This window comes from Biomphalaria glabrata, chromosome 3, assembly GCF_947242115.1.
Source record: "Biomphalaria glabrata chromosome 3, xgBioGlab47.1, whole genome shotgun sequence".
In the NCBI taxonomy this organism is placed as follows: Eukaryota; Metazoa; Mollusca; class Gastropoda; family Planorbidae; genus Biomphalaria; species Biomphalaria glabrata.
The window spans coordinates 6,272,510-6,293,184 of record NC_074713.1 but is presented as its reverse complement, the minus strand read 5'-3'; the positions used below and the strand labels follow the sequence as shown (position 1 = coordinate 6,293,184).

Sequence of the window (20,675 nt, the reverse complement as noted above, 5' to 3'; positions counted from 1 at the left end):
CAAACACATGACCACATGTAGGCCTAGTGTACTGTACGTGTGTAGTCGATAATACTGTAAGACTACCCTGCATTAAGCGTTACACAATAGTGTTTGCTGAATGTGGAGAGGTCAGACAAGAAAATAACACACTGGCGTGGCTAGTCAAGCATGTTCGTAGATACATCTTTACACTAAAATAGTTATACACCCTCCCTGCCCAGAAAAGTAAATCCGACTGATTTTAACAACCTGGCCAGATAGACGTACACGTGTAGGTCTATATAGTGTACTGAGTGTGCAGTCCATAATGCCAAGATCACCCTTTTTGTTTCCCTTGCGCGTTTAACGGTTATGCAATAGTGTTATTTGTATTTTTAGTGGTCAGACAAGAAAATAGCACATCGGCATAGTCAAGCATGTATTTTACACTATGAAATAGTTATACAGGTCAAATGTTTTAAAAACTCCAACGATTGCGACTCTATTTCTTTGGATACTAGATCTAAATTTGAAATTCTAAATGTATGTTATTTAATGAGATTTTAAACTTTACCATAATAAGTAAGATTTTCCGTTATATAATAAGTTAATATAATTTTTTTTTAAAGAGTACCATTATTTTCTAAAGGTTTTTATTCAAGGCAAAAATACAAGCACACATATTTATTTAGACGTTTTATATTTTATTGTGCATTAACGTTTATGTAAGAAACATGTTTCTTAATACTTATTTCATTATAGATAAATATTACTAGAATGTTAAAAGAATAAGATCGAACCGTACATTAAGCAAACAGTCGGATGATTATATCTATATAGGTCTAGTTCAACCCCGCCCCTCCCCCCATCCCCCCCCCCCAAAAAAAAAAGTTTGTTATAGTTTAATAATTTTTAATTAACTTTCTTTAGTTTAGTTTAACTATCTTCTGGAGTGCATGATAAACTAATAGTTTAACTACTTTATTTTAGTTGAAAACTAGTTTTAGTTTAACTTTTAAAAGTTAGTTTAGTTCCCATCACTATTTGTAGGTCTATGTGTGTCTAAGTCTAATTGTCTTTGGTCTATGTGTATGTAGGTCTGTGTGTCTCTAGGTCTGTGTTTGTAGGTCTATGTGTCTCAAGGTCTATGGGTCTAAAGGTCTTCGTGTCTCTAAGTCTTTGTGCCTCTAAATCTTTGTGCCTCTAAATCTATGTGTCTCTAGGTCTATGTGTCTCAAGGTCTAAAACTTTGTAGGTCTATGTGTCTCTAGGTCTGTGTGTCTCTATGTCAATGTGTCTGTAGTGCTATGTGTCTATAGGTCTGTGTGTCTATAGGTCTGTGTGTCTCTATGTCTATGTGTCTCTAGGTTTGTGTGTCTATATGTCTGTATGTCTATGTGTCTGTATGTCTATGTGTCTGTAGGTCTGTGTGTCTGTAGGTCTGTGTGTCTATAGGTCTGTGTGTCTATAGGTCTGTGTGTCTCTATGTCTATGTGTCTCTAGGTTTGTGTGTCTATATGTCTGTATGTCTATGTGTCTGTAGGTCTATGTGTCTGTATGTCTATGTGTCTGTAGGTTTGTGTCTCTATGTCTATGTGTCTGTAGGTCTATGTGTCTATAGTTCTATATAGCTCAAGGTCTATGTGTCTCTAGGTCTATGTGTCTATAGTTCTATATAGCTCAAGGTCTATGAGTCTCTAGGTCTATGTGTCTCTAGGTCTATGTGTCTGTAGGTCTATGTGTCTATAGTTCTATATAGCTCAAGGTCTATGTGTCTCTAGGTCTATGTGTCTCTAGGTCTATGTGTCTCTAGGTGTGAGAGTGTCTGTAGGTCTATGTGTCTCTAGGTCTATGTGTCTCTATGTCTATGTGTCTGGAACAAACACAAAATAGAGCAGTGAGATTCATAACAAACGAATATTCACATTTGACTAGAGTAACACCTTTAGTAAAATCACTAAATTTAGAAAGCCTTCAGGACAGAAGGCTCAAAAGTAAAGTAGCAATTATACATAAAACACTGAACCAAAATCTTCAAATACAAAAACAAAATTTAATAAAACACTCTGAAAGACACAAAGATAAAGGCACATTCCTCGTCCCATATGCTAGGACAAATTTGTACAAACACTCCTTCTTCCCTAGTGCTTTTAGAGCATGGAATGGGTTGCCTGAGCTAGCCAGGAAAACCAGTGACTTGGCTGAATTTAAGTCATTGGTTAATATGCATGACTAAATGCATGACGCGTAGGACGTAATCATCTTCTTTTTTTAAGTAACGTCTGTATTATATAAGATAAGAAGATATATAGGTCTAGTTCAACCCCCCCCTCCCAAAAAAAAAAGTTTGTTATAGTTTAATTAACTTTCTTTAGTTTAGTTTAACTATCTTTTGAAATTCATGATAAACTAATAGTTTAACTACTTTATTTTAGTTGAAAACTAGTTTTAGTTTAACTTTTAAAAGTTAGTTTAGTTCCCATCACTATTTGTAGGTCTATGTGTGTCTAAGTCTAATTGTCTTTGGTCTATGTGTTTGTAGGTCTGTGTGTCTCTAGGTCTGTGTTTGTAGGTCTATGTGTCTCAAGGTCTATGGGTCTAAAGGTCTTCGTGTCTCTAAGTCTTTGTGCCTCTAAATCTATGTGTCTCTAGGTCTATGTGTCTCAAGGTCTAAAAGTTTGTAGGTCTGTGTGTCTGTAGGTCTGTGTGTCTCTATGTCTATGTGTATGTAGGTCTATGTGTCTCAAGGTCTATGTGTCTCTAGGTCTATGTGTCTCTATGTCTATGTGTCTCTAGGTCTATGTGTCTCTAGGTCTATGTGTCTCAAGGTCTAAAAGTTTGTAGATCTATGTGTCTCTAGGTCTATGTGTCTCTATGTCTATGTGTCTCTATGTCTATGTGTCTGTATATCTATGTGTCTGTAGGTCTGTGTGTCTCTAGGTCTATGTGTATCTATGTCTATGTGTCTGTATATCTATGTGTCTGTAGGTCTGTGTGTCTGTAGGTCTGTGTGTCTCTATGTCTATGTGTCTGTAGGTCTATGTGTCTGTAGGTCTATGTGTCTGTAGGTCTATGTGTCTGTAGGTCTGTGTGTCTCCATGTCTATGTGTCTCTATGTCTATGTGTCTGTAGGTCTATGTGTCTATAGTTCTATATAGCTCAAGGTCTATGTGTCTCTAGGTCTATGTGTCTCTAGGTCTATGTGTCTATAGTTCTATATAGCTCAAGTCTATGTGTCTCTAGGTCTATGTGTCTCTAGGTCTATATGTCTCTAGGTCTATGTGTCTCTAGGTCTGTGTGTCTCTAGGTCTATGTGTCTCTTTGTCTATGTGTCTATAGTTCTATATAGCTCAAGGTCTATGTGTCTCTAGGTATATGTGTCTCTAGGTCTATGTGTCTATAGTTCTATATAGCTCAAGTCTATGTGTCTCTAGGTCTATGTGTCTATAGTTCTATATAGCTCAAGTCTATGTGTCTCTAGGTCTATGTGTCTGTAGGTCTATGTGTCTATAGTTCTATATAGCTCAAGTCTATGTGTCTCTAGGTCTATGTGTCTCTAGGTCTATGTATCTCTAGGTCTATGTGTCTATAGTTCTATATAGCTCAAGTCTATGTGTCTCTAGGTCTATGTGTCTCTATGTGTGAGAGTGTATGTAGGTCTATGTGTCTATAGTTCTATATAGCTCAAGGTCTATGTGTCTCTAGGTCTATGTGTCTCTAGGTCTATGTGTCTATAGTTCTATATAGCTCAAGTCTATGTGTCTCTAGGTCTATGTGTCTCTAGGTCTATGTATCTCTAGGTCTATGTGTCTATAGTTCTATATAGCTCAAGGTCTATGTGTCTCTAGGTATATGTGTCTCTAGGTCTATGTGTCTATAGTTCTATATAGCTCAAGTCTATGTGTCTCTAGGTCTATGTGTCTATAGTTCTATATAGCTCAAGTCTATGTGTCTCTAGGTCTATGTGTCTCTAGGTCTATGTGTCTATAGTTCTATATAGCTCAAGGTCTATGTGCCTCTAGGTCTATGTGTCTCTAGGTCTATGTGTCTATAGTTCTATATAGCTCAAGGTCTATGTGCCTCTAGGTCTATGTGTCTCTAGGTCTATGTGTAATATTCTTGTGTTAATTGTGTGTCTGCTCTTTTATCGATCAAATCCTCCCTCTCTTTTCCACCTGTGACCTTCTCTCCCAGCCCTCCTCTCTCTCTCCAACCCCCTCCCCCTCACAAATGGTAACAATGTGTAAATAATTTCAACCAGTAAACAAAATGTCTACCTCCTGCACTACATGGAAACAGTTCAAGTTGTATTGAATCATTGAAGGATCCAGTGAACACACTTCTCCCTCCCACCCCCTTCCCCCCGGACATTCTGAACTACACACAGAGAGACGACATTGCAGTAAGTGGAAAATACAAAAGTTTGAAAAGAGAACGAAACAAAACAACAACAACAAAAAAAAAAAAACACACACACAAGACTAGAATAAAAGTGTCTTTTTTTATTGTTCTGTTTTTTCATTGTAGTTCTTTTGCATTGGGAAACCAGTTAGTGTAATGAGATCAATAACAGTGTCGTTGGTTGAGTCTTTGATGTTCGGCAGGAGAAGTTTTAATGTTGTTATTAGGAAGTCTTGACGTTTGAAGATAAGAGTGAGTACGCAAGATAATTAGCAAGTGTAACTATAAGTAGACATTTTAGTTTTTACTTTTTACAAAGCTTCAACTTTGTCTGTCTGTCTGTGTAAAAAGTTTGGATACTTTATTTCTCTGACACCCAATCTCGGATCAAGCTGAAATTTCGCACGATTATTTCTTTTACCTGACAACGCAAGAATCCATGTATAAAATTAACCAATTAGTTAATTAACTGTTTGTATTAAATTATCGTGCTTGGCATTTCAAACAAGGGAAAGAATGTGCACTTGACTGAAGTGGTGGTATAAGCTGAATTAGTCCCCTTTACATATTGTCTTCTGAGGCTTAGTGAACACAAACATGAAAAGAAACAATAGATAACTCTACAATCTTCCGTGTTTAAAGACTCAAGTGATTACCGCCCGTTGGCTTGAGAAGCCTGAGGAGGCTTTAGTCCTCACGTTCGAATTCAGGTCGTTCTCTTTTAAAAAAAAAATATACATTTAAAAAGCGATCACCCAGATTCCCCCTTCTTTCTCCCCATTTCTAGCTGTTCAAGACAAATGATAGAATCATAGCGTCTTGAGAAAGCTAAAAGCATGAAATTGCACTAAACAAAAGAAACTATTTCTAATTGCACAGATGTATTGTTGTTGGTCTAGATCTATTACAAATTTAATTACATGACTGATCCAGACTAATTGATACACTTAATATAATCAATTTTTTAAAAATATTTTGTTTTTGTATTTTGCTTGTTTTAAAACTTATCTTATTGTATAGCGCGTCTTTCATGTTAATGGGGAATGCCAGGAGAAACTAATCAATGTCAAGGACGCTTAATGAAACGCCAATGTTGAAAACTGAATGAGAAACAAACCGAAGATCTTCGAAAGTTTGATGGTGCAGGGGCAACAAGTGCACACACACACAAAATGGAACTTTTAAAATACACTCTGAACACCGAACTTTGTTCTTTACACCGGATATACCAAAAAAGCTAGCTATTTATAGTATTTTTGTCATCGATGAAAATAGCATGCTCAGGTCTGGTCCAGTCTCTTTTACGGACATCTAGGAGCGGGGGGGGGGGGCGATCTGGGAGAAAGTTTACATGCTGTCATTGAGTGCTCAGCCAATACCAAACAGATCGATTTAAAATACTGAAGAAAAAAATTCCTCGTTTACCTCTGGATTCAAACTTATTCCCGCTTGTTAGGAGGCCAAGCGTGTATTTTCCTCAGCCACATTCAATGTAAATAAAGAAAATGAATTAAATATAATTTCAGTGTCTATGTCCCGTTATTAAAGGAAAGTTTGTTTTTTCACAGACCCATCGGCGTAAAGTCAATGGGGGTAGTTTTATTTCAATGCCATAGCTAGACAATAGTAGATTTATCTTTATCACTTAGCTATAATAACTATAATTCTGTTGTTTCGCTATATGGAATTAAAATGTATGGCTAAGCTATACAATCTTACACTATTTGGCGAAGGTATGACAACTTTATGGCGAAACTCTAAAAACTTAGCCGCTAATCTGTAACATTTTAGTCTACATTAAAAGAAATCATAATACTTTTTTGTTAATTTTTTATTCTTACAAGTTTCTAAAGTATTATTTTAAGAGTTACCATCTAAGCTAAATGATAAATCTTTCTAATCAACAGCTTATCAATTCTGAGTTTTTTATGAAATTGAAACGCCATTGAAAACATACAGTTTAGCAGACGACAACTCAAACTAAGCGAGGATCTGATTGGATCTATTTAATATCACATGACTTGGATTACGTCGTTTTGACAGCTCCATTAGTTCTCTGAAGTTTGTTTTATTGTGTCGCACCACTTGCGGAAATGACAAGCAAGAAACTGGTAAGTAGGTCACGTGATTACACTGTTTCCTGTTTAGTGATGCTTTCTGGATATTTTTCTGCCTCTGTGACCTTTGGCACTTTTTGAAGAAATCAACAGAGATTCCCATTACAATTTCTTATCTACTGAAGGGCAAAAAAAAAAATGTATTTTGATATTGCAATTAAAAGTTAATATTTGATACTTATTATTTTTCTTACCTTTTAATGTTGCCTGGACATACATGGCATCTAAAAACAAAATTTAATAAAATACTCAGAAAGACACAAAGATAAAGGCATATTCGTCGTCTCATATGCTAGGACAAATTTGTACAAAAGCTCCTTCTTCCCTAGCGCTATTAGAGCATGGAATGGGTTGCTTGAGCTAGCCAGGAAAACCAGTGACTTGGCAGAGTTTAGGTCATTTGTTAATATGCATGACTGAATGCAGGACTGAATGCATGACGCGTAGGACGTAATCATCTTCTTTTTTTGAAGTAACGTCTGTATCATATAAGATAAGAAGATAAGAATTTCGCTCTCTAGGGATGCACATACAGTCGTTTGCACAAACCCACACCATTTGGACAGCTGTGTCTTTCAGGTAATATTCACCCGTCACTAAATAGCTGCGTATGCTACGCCGCGGGTCGGCTTGTAATTTTTATAAAATAAAGAAAACGACGCTCGAGTTTCGTCTACTAGCATTTTTCATTCACCCTGCACCTATCCCTTAGTCTGTTGTACCGGTGGAGCACGACACATGATATGTCTTCCATTCCCTTCTGTCTTCTGTCTTGATAAGTCGATTACAAAGTAACTGAAGAAGACATAAGTGAACCTAGACTGAGATAATAGTTTACTTTTGTTGTATTAAAATTAAAATTTTAATTTGAAACCAAAAAAAAAAAAACTACGAAAAGAGAATCTAAATCGACCACCGGCGGACAATGGTTATGTCTGCGTTGGATGTGGTGAAATATGTAGGTCACAGCACGGAAATACTGTATTCCTCATTAAATCTTCGAACTCCAAGAGAAGCCTATTATTATTATTATTAACTTGAGATTGAACATTTCTAGGCATGTAAAAGGAATGAAGAGAGTCGTTCTTATTAGTGCGCGGGGCCCTGGGGGAGTTTCATATCAGGGCCACGAATATTTCTAGATTGTATGAGGGTCTGAATGTGATATGAGATTCTTTCATATCGCGGGGCCCAAGGTGGTTGCTCCATTCGCCATCTTCTAAAGCCGCCTTAGTAATTGCTACTTGGTTTATTTGCTGTTGACTTATTTACAAAATTACGTGGGTGCGTAGGCCTAGTTTTGGCCAACATCAATCAAGCAATCATTCACCACACCTAAATCATTCATAATAATTATTAATAAGTATTTACTTCCAAAGATACGCACGTATGTGCGCAATGGTAAATACAACTTTTAAATCTTTATAATGTATTTATATAGATATGTAAATATTACATAAACATTGACAATTAAAATGACTAAAGGGGCGTAAATGGTTTGGGCGCTCATAGAAGTGCTCGAATTTAGTCTCCTCCCCCAGCCTCAGCCCTTTCGACCCCTCTGAGTGACCATTATATGATACAACCAACGTCCCTTCAATAAGCTGTCCATGTGTGGAGTTCTAAATACAATAAAAACAAACAGATGAGTGAAAAAAAAACTGTAACGCCCCTGTTGATAAAATCGACTTTTGTAGATCGATGTAGTGTATTTGAAATGATAATTTCCGGCTGTCAGTCTATTGTGAAAGTATGTGACTAGCCTACTGCTTGATGCTGGACAACTTCTGTTCTGTAGTCTCTCGTTGGCGTTCTTGACAGTCTTGTTATACGCATATACATCTTGTTTTTTTTTTTTTGTTGTTGTTGTTGTTTTATTGCAGATATTTGTAAACGTGATTATCATCTTAGGAATTAAAGGTGAAGGAAAAGATTTTTTTTTCAAAAAAATTGTGACCATTTAATTCTACATAATTTTATTTATTATTTAAAGCATATTTCAAAACTGGGAGGCGCGGTGGTTAAGCGGTAAAGCTCTTGGCTTCAAAACCGGGGTCCCAGGTTCGAATCCTGGTGAAGACTGGGATTTTAAATTACGGGATCTCTTGGGCGCCTCTGAGTTCACACAGCTCCAATGGGTACCTGACATTGGTTGGGGAAAAGTAAAGGCGTTTGGTCGTTGTGCTGGCCACATGACACCCTCGTTAACCGTAGGCCACAGAAACAGATGACCTTAACATCATCTGCCTTATAGACCACAATGTCTGAAAGGGGGACTTTACTTTTACTTACATACTCATGGACTTAAGACAGACATACTTAAAGTGATATTGAACTGTAGGGTTGCAGCCAAATGAATTCACACATTTCTCAAATCCGAATAAAAAATAAGCTAATATATTGAACTTGCTTCATATTACTGCCAATGTTCTATTGTAATGTCCCAACCTCATCGATACCAACTATTCTCTCGAAGTGTTATCGGATACCACTCTACCTCAATGGACTATACCGGCTGTTTTTATGGCTTTGTCTTTTAACGGAAGTTTTTATGGCTTTGTCTTTTAACGGAAGTATTATTTGATACCTCTCAACCTCAATGGACTATACCGGCCATTTTATGGCTTTGTCTTTTAACGGAAGACATGTAACTTGGCAGTCATGACACAGACGAGCAGATCTAGTTTACGCGCTCTAGACTGTCGTCAGGATGATCCCCAGTTCAAACCTTGCCCGCAGTGTTGCAGAGGGTTCGGACTATGATGTTGATATACCCAAAGAGACGCCAGACACGTATAGGTCAGGTCAAAATTAAACTTTTTATATTTTCTTGTATTCACGTTTTCAAAGCCTCAATCACAAGCCTATTGAATGATTTGCTGACTCGGGTAAAGCTAGAACACAAAAGGCTGGCCATCTCATGCTCACGTGACAGTCATGTGAAAAAAAGTTAGATTTATATATTTTGAAATGGCAATGGACCCTCGAGACAGTTGTGTGGGCATGCCACACTGCTAAGCAGCCACCATGGCAGTGTATTCCCAAAGAGCTTGTGCTACACTCAATGCTCTTAGAATGTAGCAATAGCTTTTCTTTGAATGACAGCCAGCCTAAGTGATACATTATAATACATTATAACCAAATGCTTTGGTTTCAGCAGGGAGGTAAATCTTTTTGAAAGAAAGTCTTATGAAGAGTAGAATCCAGACTATAATAACAGACTCGTTCTATCTATCTATCTATCTATCTATCTATCTATCTATCTATCTATCTATCTATCTATTTATTTGTCTGTCTGTCTGTCTGTCTTTCTATCTGTATGTCAGTCTGTCAGTCTATCCGTCTGTCTGTCTGGCAAGATTCTTTTACACCTTTTTTTCTCCCACTTCCCATTCTTGGATTAAGTTGAAACTTTGCCAAGATGTTCATTGTCGATGACAACTTTTTAATAAATAAAAAACAACATCAGTTAGTTTATTAAGTAGGTGTAATTAATTATTTAGGAAAGAAAAACCTTCAACCCTTTAGCGAATGATGAATCTAGGCTTGATTTTATGCATCATAAGATACTTTCTTTTAGGATGTCTCCATTATAAAAGTAACATACATGAAAGTCGACTACTTAAATTTAAAAAAAAAATGCTTATTTAAAAGAAAGAACTCCGCAATTAATAATTGACTAATTGGTTATTTTTTTATTGATTCATGTTTTCTTAGGTATAATAAAATTTGTTTAAAGTTTCAGCTGGATCCGAGAAAGGGTGTGGGAGAAAAATTTGTTCAATTATCTAAGGGGACGAAACCCTACATACTTAGCCGTATCTGTGAATACTGAAGAATTAGTTTCCCTTGTTGCTATCAAGCTGTATGTAGTTTATTGTAGTTGGATTTTTCGGCTTCTCTATGCCAAAGAATAATTGTTCAAAATTTTCAAATTTATCCGAGAATAGGTGTGGGTTGTACAAACTTTTTAACAGAGAAACAGAGCCAGAGTAATAACAACATAACAACGATAAACATGCATACTTACACCTAAATAACAATGCACATTTTCTCTCTTAAATTTCATCTCACTTGAGCAATTTTTGATTTCAATATAATCACCAATACTATTTAAATATGCGACTACTTTTGTGTGTGTATGTGTCCTAGAACTGTTGGACTTTACTAGTAAATAAAGACACTGACCTTCAAAACTCCGAAGATCATGCATTTCGTTTGAGATGAAAGCCCATATGGCCTGTATGTCAAGGGCTGGAAAAGGGACAAGCAAAGGAAACCGAGAACTATGAACAATTCTGAACAAAGTTCTTACATTTGTTGTTGTGATACCATAACATTAGTTGTCTTTTTATGCAATGTATCTTTTGGAAAGTGAATAAAAAAAATACATTGATATTAATGCAATGTTGACGTATCTGAAAAAAAAAAGATAAGATAAGATAAGCGACAAATTATATTTCGTAAGGTGTGTACGTTCTTTTTGTTTGACTTATCATTTCTCGTTGCCATGACAATGTTATTCATCAAATGCAAACAGAGTGTTCTGACGTCTGCTATGGAAAATGTTTGCGCTGAAAGCCATTTCTTGAACAAACAAGTGTGACAAGATGATACATTTACTCCTGCCACATCTTCTGCTGCACCACCACTGCCACATCCAGTGCCACTTCTAGTACCACATCTCCACTGCTAGATACACTGCTAGTGAGTCAAAGCTAATTACCAGCATGCATTTACTTACCACAAGATGTGGTCGATGATTTGTGACAAAGACTTGTGACGTCATGCCTGGTAAACAGAAAGTAACGAGATCTCTTTGAAAGTCGACTTTTGATATTTGGATAAACATTCGGTTCTTATTTACATTTTAATCATTCAAAGTTACTCGACGAAAAATCTGGCCATGTAATAAATCCAACTCTGAAATAATGATTTAAGATAAACTAAGATATCTATCTATATATATAGCTCCTTCTGTCTCGGAAGACAATTGATGTGCCCAGTCACTGGCTTTGGTTACGTCTTGAGATGGGGCAGAATCTGGAGTGACTGATCAAGCTAATTCTGGAGAAGCAGGTTTTGCCACTGTGCGTGCATGTATATGCATCTATATAAGGGAAAAATAAATAGTAAAGATGATTGGGCTTGGTGACTTAGTGGTAAAGCGCTTGGCTTCCAAAGCGAGGTCCCTGGTTTGAACCTCGGTGAAGATTGGGATGCCTCTGAGTCCACCCAACTCTAATGGGTACTTGACTTTAGTTGGAGGAAAAAAAGACGGTTAGCCGTTGTACTGGCCACGTGACACCCTCTTTAAACTTTGAACTTAACATTATCTCCCTAAAGATAGCAAGGCCTGAAAAAGGGTTCTTTTCATTTTTTTTTAGTAAAGATCCTTAGGGAAATATACCCCAGTGGACTGAGACTTACGTATCCAAAAGCGAGAAACAATACAGTGTGACAAAGTTACATAGAGAAACATTACAGTGTGACAAAGTTACATAGAGAAACAATGTAGTGTAACAAAGTTACATACAGAAACAATGCAGTGTGACAAAGTTACATAGAGAAACAATGTAGTGTAACAAAGTTACATACAGAAACAATGCAGTGTGACAAAGTTACATAGAGAAACAATGTAGTGTAACAAAGTTATATACAGAAACAATGCAGTGTGACAAAGTTACATAGAGAAACAATGTAGTGTAACAAAGTTACATACAGAAACAATACAGTGTGACAAAGTTACATAGAGAAACAATGTAGTGTAACAAAGTTACTTACAGAAACAATGCAGTGTGACAAAGTTACATACAGAAACCATACAGTGTGACAAAGTTCCATGGACAAAAGAAAAACAATAAAGTGTGACAAAGTTACATAGAAAAACAATGTAGTGTAACAAAGTTACTTACAGAAACCATGCAGTGTGACAAAGTTACATACAGAAACCATACAGTGTGACAAAGTTCCATGGACAAAAGAAAAACCATGTAGTGTGACAAAGTTACATAGAAAAACAATGTAGTGTAACAAAGTTACTTACAGAAACCATACAGTGTGACAAAGTTCCATGGACAAAAGAAAAACAATAAAGTGTGACAAAGTTACATAGAAAAACAATGTAGTGTAACAAAGTTACTTACAGAAACCATACAGTGTGACAAAGTTCCATAGACAAAAGAAAAACAATAAAGTGTGACAAAGTTCCATAGAGAAACAATGCAGTGTAACAAAGTTACATAGAGAAACAATGCAGTGTAACAAAGTTACTTACAGAAACCATACAGTGTGACAAAGTTCCATAGACAAAAGAAAAACAATAAAGTGTGACAAAGTTCCATAGTGAAACAATGCAGTGTAACAAAGTTACATAGAGAAACAATGCAGTGTAACAAAGTTATATAGAGAAACAATGCAGTGTAACAAAGTTCCATAGAGAAACAATGCAGTGTAACAAAGTTACATAGAGAAACAATGCAGTGTGACAAAGTTACACAGGGAAACATTACAGCGTGACAATAAGTTTAACAAGAAGACGCTTTGTCTTTAATGTTCACTGGTCGATAGACACTCACTGTCACTGTCAGTATCCTCCAACGCAGTCCCTCAATTTTCTACTTGTATATGTTCTATTTATATGTTTGTTAGTTGGCAATCTCAAGGTTAACAACTTAACAGCCTTACGACTGGGGTGCATTATGAGAGTGGATGAAACGGTTCTCGCTCAAGAATATGCGTTACGGACTGTACATTCTCCTCACAGCTAGGTTTTTCTTCTAGATATGTTTTTTTTTAAGCGGGAGACAAATCAATTCTCTCTTTCTCTCTCTCTCTCTCTCTCTCTCTCTCTATCTATCTCTCTCTCTCTCTCTCTCTATATATATATATATATATATATATATATATATATATATATATATATATATATATATATATATATATATATACATATATATATATATATATATATGTATGTATGTATATTGTGTGTGTGTGTGTGTTATAATGTTAATTTTGCAAGGCCACCATTTTTTCCGTTTTTTGTGAACAGGGACAGACAAACAGAGACAGACAAACAGAGACAGACAAACAGGGACAGACAAACAGAGACAGACAAACAGAGATAGACAGTCTAATTTATTAAAGATCATTCACGGATTATGTAATCTTTTTATGTAAAGTAAATTTATCCTTTCAGATGTTGCGATCAATGTGGCAGATGATGTAAAGGTCATCAGTTTCTAAGGTCCACGGCAAAGGAGGGTGTCATGTAGCCAGCACAACGACAAACCCCCTTTAACCTTCTTATGTCAGGTACCCATTAGAATTGAGCAAACTCAATAGTGCCCTAAATTCCCGAGACTCAAAATCCCATTCTTTACCGGGACTCGAACCCGATAACCCTCGGTTCGAAAGCCAAACGCTAGAATAAAAATATTGATTGCTGTTGATAGTGTTGAAACATCGGTTGCTGTTGATATTCGCTGGCGCCGCCCCTGGCGTATGGAGTCATTAAGTGTTCGCCTATTAGCGTGCCTGCCAACGTGACAAAGCAACGTGTAAACATTGAGCCTCGACTTAGAACATACCATCTGTCATAGAGGGACAATTAAGAGAGCTCATTAATAATACAGCACGGATGTCCTGATTAGTTCCCTTTACAACAGCCTGTTTTAGCGTGTATGTGTGTGATTGAGGAGAGAGAGAGAGAGAGAGAGAGAGAGAGAGAGAAGAGAAAAAGAAGGAAGAGACAGGCAAAGATAGAGAAAGGAAGAGACAGGCCAAGATAGAGAAAGAGAAAAAGAAGGAAGAGACAGGCAAAGATAGAGAAAGGAAGAGACAGGCCAAGATAGAGAAAGAGAAAAAGAAGGAAGAGACAGGCAAAGATAGAGAAAGGAAGAGAAGGAAGAGACAGGCAAAGATAGAGAAAGAGAAAGAGAAGGAAGAGACAGGCAAAGATAGAGAAAGAGAAAGAGAAGGAAGAGACAGGCAAAGATAGAGAAAGGAAGAGAAGGAAGAGACAGGCAAAGATAGAGAAAGAGAAAGAGAAGGAAGAGACAGGCAAAGATAGAGAAAGAGAAGGAAGAGACAGGCAAAGATAGAGAAAGAGAGAGAGGGAAAGAGAAAGAATAAGGAAGAAAAATGTACGTGAGAGGAGACATATAAAGAGAAATACAGAGACGGAGAGAAATAGAGAAAGGGGGAAAAGAGAGAGGGGGATGAGAAAAGAGAAAGTGGGGGAAAGGGAGAGAAAGAGAGAGGGAGTAAAGAGAGAGAGAGAGAGGGGGGGGGGGCGTAAAACAGAGAGAGCGTGGGGAGAAAAGGCGAGTAGAGAAAGAGTAATGTAGCAAGGAGAAAGAGAGAGTCCAAAAGTTTTTCACACAGTGACTGTAAAACACCACATTTATTAGGGTGGTTGAAAGCTTTAGTGCGGCGCCTCAGGGGGCGCTCAAATTTCCAGACAGATTGCTGTGTCAATGTCACAGTTTTGTACAACACTTGACTTGATCCAGTTGTGTGTAGATCGTTTGTGCCAGCAGGGCTTTCACGTTTGTGTATTTTACCCCAGATCTGGAATACAGTAATTTGTTGTTGCCAAATACCAAATACACTAAAAAAAAAAAACAATCCCCAGCATCTCTCAAAATCCATAGAAATCATTGCAAAGATCTGACATAGAATTGTATTTATGTTACATTACCTTGCACAAGTGAAAGTCCCAGAACACAAAAAAAAATTCCAAAGATGTTTTTTTTTTTGTTTTTTGGAGACAAATCTATTTTCAAGAACTTGACAAAGATATAGGAAATTTTCATATATGGAGTCAAATCCAAAAATGGCTTGTTTTATTTTCGGTTCAGATTTCAAAAATCAAAGTGTAACCAGAGAACAGTTGACCGGCATTACATTTGAGTGCGAAAATTGTCCATGGGGATTAGATGCATCACTATCTAGTTGGAGGTCACTCACAAAGGCCGCGAGATACACATTTGAGACCAAAAGAAAATCCGCTGCCGAGGACAGGCGCAGACGGCGAAATGAAAATCTAAATCGACCAACGGCGGACAAGGGTTGTTTTTGCCCTGGATGTGGTAAAATGTGTAGGTCATAGCTGGGGCTACGTATCCACGGGATATACTGCATTCCTCTTTAATCTTCTGACTCGAAGACAAGCTTTATTATCATCTAGTTGTACCTCTATGTCACTGATTGCATCCGGTGGCATACATCCGAGACCAGTCGTTATAGCAGGCCTGATCGAGACCATTCGTCTTAGAAGGCTTGATTACTAACCTGCAACGTCACAACCTGTGACGTGGCAACGAGGTATTGGTCTAGACCGCCCACAGGGAAAGTTTTTTTTTTTTTTTTTTTTTTTTTGGGGGGGGGGGGGGGGTAGAGGCATCTTTAGCTTACTACACCGATTGACTCCATCTCTAGCGACGCCTCTGCGGTTGTGTGTGTTTTATTTTAATATACGTACATACTGTTTATTATTATTATTATTACGAATTCATTGTATTCTCTGGCAGAGTCGAGTTTCTTGAAAGGGAAACAAACCCCCCCTCCCCCCCCCCCTACTGTAGTCCCTTAGCTGTGTCCACCTTGAAATGGTCTGATGATGTGGCGGCTCTGCTGCAGTACTGCCCTCCCACAGGTCACGAGGACCCCTCCTAGGACTGCTTAGGGCTTCAAATGTGTCTGCGAGGACAGTTGACATTGTCCTCTTGAGTGATATAGCAACAGGGTGTATTGCTACGTTACAAAGCTTCCATAGTCGCTTAGTCTCTAAGGTTTTCAGATTTTCTTGAGTTTTTTTTAAATGTCACCTTTCCATATAGTATGAGATAGTGGTACGGCCATGTCAATGATGCTTGCGGAGTGTTCTGTTTTATCCAATCCAGTAAATATGGGCGATTGAAACCACCGTAGTGTGAGTCAAAATTGTTCTATCCCAATATAATAGGTTATCACGAAGTGAAAATCTAAATCCACCAACGGTGGACAATGGTTGTGCTTGCCCTGGATGTGGCAAAATTTGTAGGTCACAGCTGGGGCTACGTATCCACTGGAATTACTGCATTCCTTATTTATCTTCTGACTCGAAGACAAGCCTAATTATCATCTAGTTGTACGTCTATGTCACTGATTGCATCCGAGACCAGTCGTTACAGCAGGCCTGATCAAGATCATTCGTTTCAGAAGGCACAACCTTGTGACGTGGCAACGAGCTATTGGTCTAGACTGCCCACAGGGAAAGTTGTTTTTTTTTCGCGGGGGAGGCATCTTTAGCTTACCACACCGGGTTACTCCATCTTTAGCGACGCCTCTGCGGTTGTGTGTGTTTTATTTTAATATACGTTCATTATTATTATTATTACGAATTCATTGTATTCTCTGGCCGAGTCGAGTTTCTTGAAAGGGAAACTTCCTGTGGCGACTATTCGTTGTAAAAAAAAAACATAGTAAAGAGTACTATTATAATTTTTATTATTTTTTTAAAATTAGAAACTTAAGTATTGTGATATAAATCTGTGTGGTGACGCTTCTGACACCAATGTTATCACTGTCGTTGTGTAATGCACGTGTTTAGTTTGAAGACGATGTGACGCTCTGTGTAAATAAAGGGAATAGGAGCGAAAATGTCATACTGGCATTGAACCCTGCATTAGTAAATAATAGAAACAAACTTTCGGTGTGTAAGCATGCAAGTGTATGCGCGTATATGACAATGTGTGTGTATGAGGGTATATAATAATAATTATAATAATAATCTTTACTATCAATAAGGCAAGTTGTCTTACAATTTGTGCATTACACCGAACAGAACATTGTAACTATAGTGAATGCATAAGCTGGGATATGTGTATGCGTATGAAAGTTTGTGTGTGAATGTATAAGTGTGCGTGTACAAAACTATGTGTGTATGCGAGTATGTGTAGGAATGCATAGTCGTGTTTGTGTACAATTGTAAGTGTATAACTGACTCGTGTGAGTGTTTGTATGGGATGAGAGAGCTTGTGATTGAAAGAGTGAGAGAGGGAGTGTGTGTGAATGAGAGCGGGGCTTTTGAGAAAGCGAAAGAGGGAGAAAGAACCAGAAATATAAAAAAGGGAAGAAGAGAGAAAGAGAGAGAGAGAGAGAGAGAAAGAGAGAGAGATAGACAGAGAGAAAGAGAGAGAGAAAGAAAGAGACAGAGAGAGAGAGAGAGACAGACAGAGACAGAGAGAAAGAGACAGAGAGAAACTGTGACAATAGCAAAATGATGTTTTTCACGTGTGTTACCAACATTGGTTATCAGACCATGAAATCCCCATACAAACATCTCCCATGCACTGAAACAGCGATCGCAGATTGATACGTAGCTATTGGTCCAATGAAGAGAATAAGGACCAATCTAATATTTAGTGTTTGTGTGTGTGTTTTGCTTTAAGTCAGCGATTCTCAACCTGTGGGGCCAAAAAGCCAATATTTTTACAAAGCCTATAATAACAAGCTCCATCTGTCTGAGTGGTACAAATTGTGTACACATTATTTCTCCTCTTTTCCCACCTGGGATTAAGTTGAAACTTTGCACCATTGTCTCCACCGAAACATGAATCAACATAAAATTAACCAATTAATTAATGAATTAGTGGTATATAGGAATGAAATACATATCTTATAGTGTTATGAGATGCGGTTGTAAATGTGCAGTTCTTTAACTTATATACGCTTTTGAAAAAAGTATTTTTAAATTTTCCTTTTTTTTCTTCATTGTATTGAATATTAAATAACGACATCATTTCGAATTCCAATAAAGATTTATTTAAAAGTTTTAGAGACTTTCTTTTTCATCTTTGATGTCGGGCTTTTAAAATAAACATTATCGCGAAGGTAGTTGGCACTAAGATGGACTCGTTTGGATATATTTCTTCAGCTCGGTATGCAGGGAATCGTTGGGCCGCCGGGTCTTCACTAATACAAAATTGTGAACTACTGGTAGAAATGATGTAGAAATAAGAAAGATCTCTCTCCCCATCCTCAAGTCTCTATTTCTTTCTTTCTTTCTCTTTTTCTTTTCTATTTTTCCTCGCTTTTTCTTTCTAACTCCTTCACTCTGTTTCTCTATTTCTCGCTCCTTCACTTTCTCTTGTTCTTCACTTTCTTTCTTCTTTTTTTCTCTTGTTTTTCACTTTCTTTCTTCTTTTTTTCTCTTGTTCCTCACTTTCTTTCTTCTTTTTTTTCTCTTGTTCTTCTCTTGCTTTCTTCTTTTTTCTCTCTTTACCCTCTCTTTTAATCTCTCTCGTTTGCTCTGTTTTTCTCTCTTTCTCTTTTAGATTCTTTCTCTTTCGATTACTATTTCTTTTTTTTTTTTTATTCTTTCTCTATCTCTTTTTCCCACTCTCTCTTCCCCTTTCTCGCTGTTGCGCTCTTTCTCTTTTGCCTTACTTTTTTTTTCTGGCTTTCTTTCTGTCTCTCCTTTGTCTGCTCACTTTCTTTCTCTCTTTTCTCTCTCTTTCTTTTTTTTTTTTCCCACTTTTTTTTACTCCGTTTAACTTAAACTTTCCTGCTTCCAAGATCTTTTGATCAAATGTACACAAAATTTGACGAACTTTTACAAGAAGAAAAAAAAACAAAGACTCTCTCAAGTCTATCTAGTCTCTATCTAGTCTCTATCTAGTCTCTCTTACTTTGTTATTGGTCTCTTTTTCTGTATCTCTATCTTCTTATCTTTTTTTTTCTTTCTTTCTCTTTCTTTCTCTTTCATATTTTCTTTCAAGAACCTTTTCAACAGATAATTTTCAAGTCATGACCTTGACCTTTATAACTCCTCCTCCCCCCCTCCTACAGTCAAACATCCAATGTGAAACGACAAAGAACCAATTGAAATTAATATCCTGTACATCCTCATACTCTTGTGCTGGGGATTTCTGGAGAAGAAAAAATGTCAATACTGTGTTGTTTTTTTTTGTAACTCAGACTTAACTCAGTTAAACGATTGCTGTGCTATGTCTTAAACAAGAAAAAACAAACAAAAAAATACTTTTAAAAAAAGCTTTTATTAAGCATAGTTGTATCAACTAGTTTAGATCTGTCATGTAATTAAATTCGTAATAGCTCTAGACTAACACTAAAAAAGCATTTATAAAAATAGTGGAACGACCTGAATTCAAACTCATGGCTCAAGCCTTCTCAGGCTTCCCAAGCCAACACGGTAACCTCTCTGCTAGTGGAGCGCTAACGAACATGTTTCTATAGTTTTGTCCTATGTTTCATGTTGTGTTCACTAAAACTCAGACGACGACCTTTAAAGGGGACTAATTCAGTTTAGACGATCAATTATACCACAACATCTGTCAAGTACACATTTATGTTTGAGATACCAAAAAAAAAAATAAATAAATAATAATAATTAAAAGACAATTATCACCAATAGTTAATTAACTTATAGGTATTTTTAAATTAATTCTCGTGTTGTCAGGTAAAAGAAATAGATGTGCAAAATTTCAGCTTGATCCGAATTTGGGTGTGGGAGAAATAACGTGTACAAACTTTTTACCAGACAGCCAGAAAGATTTGATATATGTTTTGTAAAAAAAAAAGGCTGCTTGCACATTAAACGGTTCTGACAGAACGAACATAAGACAAATAAAGGAAACATTCTTGCAGTGACGTGATTTTCCCATTGAGCGAGATAATGGTTGCTTAAGTAGGCGACTCCCAGTCCAACAATCAGGCTTTTATGTAGTATTAGAGAAATGTTAGCATTTCTAATGCTTCTTGGTTTAGCCTAGCCCTAAGGTCGCTTAGGGTGTTCTTGGTTCCTGTTATGTTTTCACAAAGCATAAAATATTCCATCACTTTTTTTCAAGTCTTGATCATATCGTGGTGTAAATCTGCACCAGGGCATTTTAGAACTTTTTAACATTACGTTCCTATCATGACCTGGACAGCTAATAGTGACCTTTTCGATTAAGCGAACTTCATATTACTTTAATTATCAGTAACAAATACCTTGTTTATCACCCTTTATAGTCACAAGAAGAAGATTTTTTAAGAATTTCTGCTTTTTTTTTTTTTTTTTTTTTTTTTTTTTGCTTTTACGGCTACGCCTTTGAAAAAGTCCATTAAGGGATCGGAGTGTCCTCATTATCCCGTTGGCCGTTAGGAAGGATTTCTCCTAATGGACAGGCGTGGTCAAGGAACTGT

General features: G+C 36.9%; 1 protein-coding gene across 4 annotated transcripts in view; it reads left to right on the top strand.

Annotated features, from left to right (window-relative positions):
* LOC129925029 (calmodulin-beta-like) overlaps window positions 1-20,675 on the top strand; it is a 138,978-nt gene that overhangs the window by 48,554 nt on the left and 69,749 nt on the right. For 2 of the 4 annotated variants that reach the window (XM_056023063.1, XM_056023061.1), the window contains exons 2-3: window positions 4,489-4,614; window positions 6,270-6,473. In XM_056023063.1, the coding sequence (XP_055879038.1) occupies window positions 6,456-6,473 (18 nt within the window). In that variant the 5' untranslated portion in view covers window positions 4,489-4,614; window positions 6,270-6,455. The remainder of the gene's footprint in view (window positions 1-4,488; window positions 4,615-6,269; window positions 6,474-20,675) is intronic. The other 2 variants (XM_056023064.1, XM_056023060.1) reach the window with 1 other exon arrangement.